Genomic DNA, 6,642 nt, shown 5'->3' on the forward strand with positions numbered 1-6,642 from the left:
TAATAATATAGAAAACGAATAAATCAAAATTAAAGTAGGTGCAATAATGAATAGTGGTGAAATAAGAGCTGAAATCAATGAAGTAGAAAAAAGACCCACAGTAGAGGAAATTACACAAGTCAATCATTTACTCTTTGAATAGAGTAAAAAAACTGGTAACCTCTAGAAATACTAATAAAATACGAAAGAAAACACAAAAGAGAGACAGAGAACAAATCACTGATTTCAGTAATGAAAGAGAAACAGCACTAAATATTAAACAGACATTAAAAGGATAATAAAGGGATATTTTGCTAATCTCCATTTAATAAATAGAAATTATTAACTTTAAACTGTTTAACAATTAACAAATTGTTAACTGTTAATAAAGGGAGATTGACAACTTTAAGTTAATGACCTTGACAACTTAGAGGAAATGGAAAATTCTTAAAGGCATAATTTACCCAAACTGGCAAAGGCAGAAATAGAATAAGGTTATGTCTGTTAAAATCAGCAACAAAAAGGTAATCCAATTAAGAAAGAGGAAACAGAATGCAATACACAAAGAAGATATACAAATGTGTGGCTCCAAGGACAGCCACTTTGGAAGTCAGTTTCAACGATTTCTTACAAAACTAACTATACTTTTATCATACAATCCAGCAATTGTGTTCCTTGGTATTTACACAAGTGAGTTGAAAACTTATGTCTACACAAAATCTTTACACAAATGTTTATAACAACTTTATTCATAATTGCCCAAACTTGGAAGCTACCAAGATGTCCTACAATAGGTGAACATTACTAAACACACAGTGGCACATCCATATAGTAGAATAATATACCATGATAAAAATAAATGAGTAACCTATACATGGATGTTTACAGCATCTTGATTCATACTTGCCAAAATTTGGAAGCAACCAATGTTCATCAGTAGGTGAATGGGTAAACTGTACTTCATACAGACATTGGAATATTACTCCATACTAAAAATAAAATAGGCTATCAAGCCATTAAAAGACATGGAGTAACCTTAGATGCACATTAGTAAGTGAAAGAAGCCAATCTGTTCAAAGTATATGACATTCTGGAAAAGGAAAAACTGCAGACATTAAAAAGTTCAGTGTTTGAGATGGCTTAGTGGAGAGGAAAGGTGAATAGACAGAGCACCGAGGACTTTTAGGGGAATGAAATTATTCTGTATGATGTTAAAATGGTGGATATATGTCATTACATGTTTGTCAAAATCCAGAAAAGGGACAACCTCAAGAGGGACCCCTAAAGTGAACTATAGATTTGGATGACAATGATGTGTCAGTGTAGGTTCACAGAATATGAAAAATATACCACTCTGTTGCAAGATCTTCGTAGTGTGGGAAGTTATGTGTGTAGGTGTGGGAGTGGCAGAGAATATATGGGAACTCTCAATTTTTCCCCTCAATTTTCTTGTAAACCTAGTACTGCTCTAAAAAATAGACTATTAATAAAAAAAGCATACAAACAAAGACACAATGATACATATTTCTCACCTACTGGAATCCTAAAATCAAAATGACCAATTACATCACTTTTGGCAAGGATGTAGAGCAACTGGAACTCTCATACATCGCTCATAGGAGTGAAAATTGTACAATGACCATTTCACATTCACTAGAATGACCAAAATCAAAAAGACTGACAACATGAAATTGTGTAAGGCTGTGGAGCACCTGGGATTCTTACACATTCTGGTAGAGTATAAAATTCTCTAACCCAACTGTGGTGAACTGTTCCAGTTTCTTATAAAGATAAAGATATATCTGCTCTATAACCCAGTCATTCAACCTGACATTTACTCAAGATACATGAAAATGTATGCTTAAAATAGGACTTTTAGAAGAATTTTCAAAGTAGCCTTTTTTCGTACTGGCTCCAAATGGTAAATTTCCCAAATGTCAACAGGTCATAGATAAACAAACTGTGCAGTATAAATAGGACAGAATTCTATTCAACATCAAAAAATAGCAAACTTCCCATACATGCAACAACATGTTTAAATCTCAAAAAAATCTTGAATCCAGACACAAAAAGAGTATATACTGTACTGATTCCATTTATATGAAATTCAAGAAAAGGCAAAACTGATATATGGTGAGAGAAATCACAAAGTGGTTGCCTTTGCAGGTACAGGGATTGACTGGAAAAGGGCACGTGAGACCTTCATTTGATAAAGAAAATGCCCTTTATCTTGTTTTGAGGTATGATTACTTGGTGACAAAGTTCATTAAACAGTATACTGTAGATCTATGAATTTCACTGTGTGTTAATTATATCTAAAATTTAAAAGAAGGTTTTGGCAGCACCAGTGTACTGGCTAAGAATGCTGGCTTTTGACGATGGATACATCAAGCTTTGATTCCACATACTGGTACAGATTGCCAGATTTGGGACAAGTTAGTTACCATCTTGAACCTCAATTTCTTGAGTAAAGTAGGGCCAAAACCTTGCAGATTTTGTGAGGAGTTCACAGTGTATGTAAAGATTTTAGGATGGTATTTGATCAAATAAGCATTCAATAAATACTAGTTACACTATATTAATGAATACCTTGCAACTCTTCTTTCAAATACCTTGTACTTCTGATGTATCCTATGCTTCTTTTTTTTTTCCTTTTAGTGCTCAGTATGCCTATTTGGAGAACACTCATGAATTTCACACAGCTTTGGATTTGTTTATTTTTTTCTTTTCATTGCTACTGCCAGCATCACAGCCCCCCAGCCTCGAAGTGGATGTGACTACAGCTATTTGAGTCAACTATGACCAACATGAGTTTTAAACAATGAATACAATAACACTTTATTGCACTACAAACACCAGATTAATATCCCTATGTGTCTATAAGATCCATTGTCAGATCTTTTTCTCTACAGTCTTGTACATAGCACTGTGTTGGACACATACTGAATCCTTAATAAAAGGTATGTCGTAAGTAAATGGTTTCAGGCTCTATGAAAATTATTATTGATTATTTTACTCACATATAAATATTTACACGAAGTAAATAAAAGAAACATTTCCAAAAGGGTGAAAGATAAGCACTTTTGGTGCTATTCTTAAATTTTCATTCAACAGCTCCTTACTGATCACTCAGGTTGAGCTGGGGGTACAAGAGTGGACAAAACGAAGCTCCAGTCTGCATGGGGGCTCCATTTTTGTTGAGCCAGATGATAAAGAAATTAATACACCTGGCTCAAGGATTTTCCTCCTCCTTCTTGTCTATCTTTGGTTCTTCTTCCCCTGATTTTTTCAATTACTTATGTTACCCTTTTATTATATACTTAGGCAAATACTAAATGTGCTTTCTAAGTAGAAGACAGAGGGACATGTACATTCCATGGATGCTTTGCATCTGTTTGCCTTTTGTTCTCTGCTCACCTTGGATTGTTAAGCTGTTTCATAGAGAAACAAGGAAAGGAGATATTGACAACACTTGGTTCAGAGATATGGAGATAGAAGAACATAGACACAGAAGGGTGGTGGGGGCTTCAGGAAGCTAGAAGATTCCACAAGGAGAAGAGGAGTTTTGGGAGACCTATTTAAAGTGCATGGTCCAAATTCCCCACCGGAACTCAGGACAGTACTGGGTTTTATTGTTATTAAATAAGTCAGTCTTCACAAAAAGGCTCTCTGTCACTTGGTTATTCAGGTGTATTTGATGTTGGTGTCAGGTAATTTTAGAGTAGCTAGGTTATCATGTGGCCTGGGTCTGAGAGCACTGTCTGATATAGGCACACACATTTTCCAGGAAAAAATAAACTTGATTCACCCATCATTACTACTTCCCCAAAATCACTGGATACTTATGCCCCAATGTTTCTCTGCTATTTAAAGAATGTTACCCAGGAGACAGAGAGGTGCTAGTGCATGACTTAACTACCTTCCATTTGTAATGACACCTGTAAGCTTCCCCCCTCCCCCTTAATAATTACTGATACTTCCTTTTTGGCTTCTGTGTCACGTGTGGGCATAAACAGGGCCTCTTTTCATATAATGGATTTTCTGGGAGCTGGCATTGTATTGCGGTGCTATTCATTGACTCCAACTTCAGTGAGAACAACTCAGCCCCACTGGTAGCCATTTACTGTGTGGGATGCCCAACAGCATGGTGGACTTAAGGCTAAATCTAGCATAATCCTGAAAAAGAAATGGCTAGTGGAAGAACATAATCTCTGAGGAATTTATAGATTTAAATTGGAGGAGGAAAATAGCATGCTTTAGTGAGCGTAGAAATGTCACAGACTGAAAAATGAACTTACTTTCCCAAAGATATCCACAGCTAGTAACTGTCACATGGCAGAATTGGTGATGGGGAACGTGGGGGTTCTGTGTCTAGAGTTGGCCTCCCTGAAGTGGTTCTAAACTCCTACCAAACTGAGAAGTCTTATATGGACTGACAATTAACCCAGAAGAGGGACCTGGAAACCGTGAAGTATGGTGCTATCCAACCTGTAGAAGCAGATCTCTGGGAATATATAGGAGGGACATATCATCAGGTACCATGAAAGAGCTTCTTGCCTTTGAAAAGAAAGATGTTTCTTGGGCATAACAAGTCTGATTTCTCATCCTTTAAATTACCAGAGAAACCACTAAAACTTCATTTTCAAATGATTTTTTGATTATGTAAGGCAATAATAAAGTTAGGAGTGTGTATATGCCTTCACTGGGATTCATAAATTACCAAATTTGAGGGACACTGGCTTGGTGTACCTCAGGAGGGGTAGGGTATGGCTTCCATCATTCTTGTCTGCCCCCTTGTGGCTTGCAACCCCTAAGCTGCAAACACCATCTTCTAAAGTAAACATCCTGATATTTAGTGTTTTGTATATTTCCAGAAAACTACTCACCCAGAACTGAGACTGTCACTTCCTTTCAGCATGAAGTTGGAGAGTGTTACTCAATAATTTTCATATCTTCTACTTTATCTATTGATACATCATCCGTCTAATTTTTATACTGATTATGTCCATGAGTAGATTTCCCCCTAATTTTTATTTTTATTCTTCACATATTTTTCCTATATATTAAACTTGGATCAATTCATTCACTCATTTTATTATTTTCTAGTGCATTTTTTTCATTTTCATTTTTACAATTTATTTTTTGCTCTGCAACTGATGAACACCACCAAGAAACTTGCCCTTTTCTTTCATCCCAGCTATTCCACAGGAATTTTTCCTGATACTAAAAATAGTGCTCTCCCTTGATTTGTGGAACATCTTAATTTCGAGGATTTCTTTCCTTCTGTCTCTAGTCTTCGCCATCCCCTTTCTCTGCCTATGTCTAGAAATGTCTGTATTCTTCAAGACATCTCTCAGGAATTTCTCTTTCAGCACTCTATTTCTTCAACCACATTCACTTATGCGGTTCTACTTTCATGAGGAGTACCTTGATCCCCAGCTCATTTTTCTTCTGAATCCCAAGCCATTATCCAAGAGTGTCTACAGAGTATCTCTCCTTGGCAGTCCCGCAGCACTGTAAATGCCCATGTCCCAATCAATACTCATCAATCTCTCTTCCTATGTGCCTCCCACTGTGTCCCTACAATAATCAACTGCATCACAATTTCCAACACTCCCAGGACAGAGACTTATATGCCTTCTCCATCTCTTTTACTCTTACATTAAGTTATAATAGCTGTCTACTAGACTCCTGAATCTCTCATAAATATATATGTACTTTTTTCATCCTCCGGTTCCGGTTTTGCTGTATCTGAGCTCAGACCACACCATCTCTCTTCTCATGGATGCCTTCCATGTTGCCAGTGGTCTGTTCCCACTCTATACTGCAGTACAGTGATTTCTAAAACATAGATCTGTTCCTGTCACTCCCCTGTGAAAACTCATCCATAGAGAGTCTGACCAAACTGCATTTGGGGACTGGACAGAGCGAGAAGAGATCTTGTGTCAGCCAGGATTTCTGGTAGACGCCCCTATGCACTATCCACTTGTGGTGGTCGGGGGCGGGGAAGGGGCGGGATTGAGCCCCCTTCCCCCCTCCTCCTTACTGCGGAAAGCTGCAGAGCTAAGGGCACTCACTTCCTATTCACCAGTCAGCAGGGAGGGATCCTCTGAGCAGCCACGTAGGCATTCTCTTCTCTCTGGAGGAAAAGGCCCAGCAGCTGTCGGAGGAAAAGGCCCACCAGCTGTCAGAGCAAAGGGACATGTCGCAGCTAAGTAAGAATTTGGGTGATCCGAGTCCCCCGGTGGAGGGCCCTAAGCCTCCGGTCTATAGCCGCCCTACGGTTCTGATGCGGGCCCCGCCCGCCTCCTCTCGGGCTCCGCCAGTCCCTTGGGATCCACCTCCGATTGATTTGCAGGCTTCATTGGCCGCTTGGCAGGCACCTCAGCCTGTCTGGGAGGCCCCACAGGGCCAGCCGCCTGCCCCAATGGCTCCGATGGCCCAACCTCCGGCCCTCGGTGGCCCGATGGTCCAGGGTCCCCCTCTGGGAGGCCCGATGGGTAAGCCTCCGACTCCCGGAGTCCTGATGATCCATCCTCCCCCTCCGGGAGCCCCGATGGCCCAGCCTCCGACTCCGGGAGTCCTGATGATGCATCCTTCGGCTCCCGGAGCCCCCATGGCCCATCCTCCCCCTCCGGGGACCCCGATGGCCCATCCTCCCCC

The 6,642-nt window shown here is 39.8% G+C and overlaps 1 protein-coding gene across 2 annotated transcripts in view; it reads left to right on the forward strand.

Annotated features, from left to right (window-relative positions):
- Positions 1-6,003: 6,003 nt before the first annotated feature.
- The window catches only part of MAGEL2 (MAGE family member L2), a 4,102-nt gene continuing 3,463 nt past the window's right edge, over positions 6,004-6,642 (forward strand). The window contains exon 1 of one of the 2 annotated variants that reach the window (XM_046654070.1): positions 6,004-6,642. This exon is cut by the window's right edge and continues 3,463 nt beyond it. In XM_046654070.1, coding sequence (XP_046510026.1) covers positions 6,182-6,642 — 461 coding nt within the window. In that variant the 5' untranslated portion in view covers positions 6,004-6,181. The other variant, XM_046654071.1, reaches the window with a different exon arrangement.

This window comes from Equus quagga, chromosome 2, assembly GCF_021613505.1.
Source record: "Equus quagga isolate Etosha38 chromosome 2, UCLA_HA_Equagga_1.0, whole genome shotgun sequence".
NCBI lineage: Eukaryota > Metazoa > Chordata > Mammalia > Perissodactyla > Equidae > Equus > Equus quagga.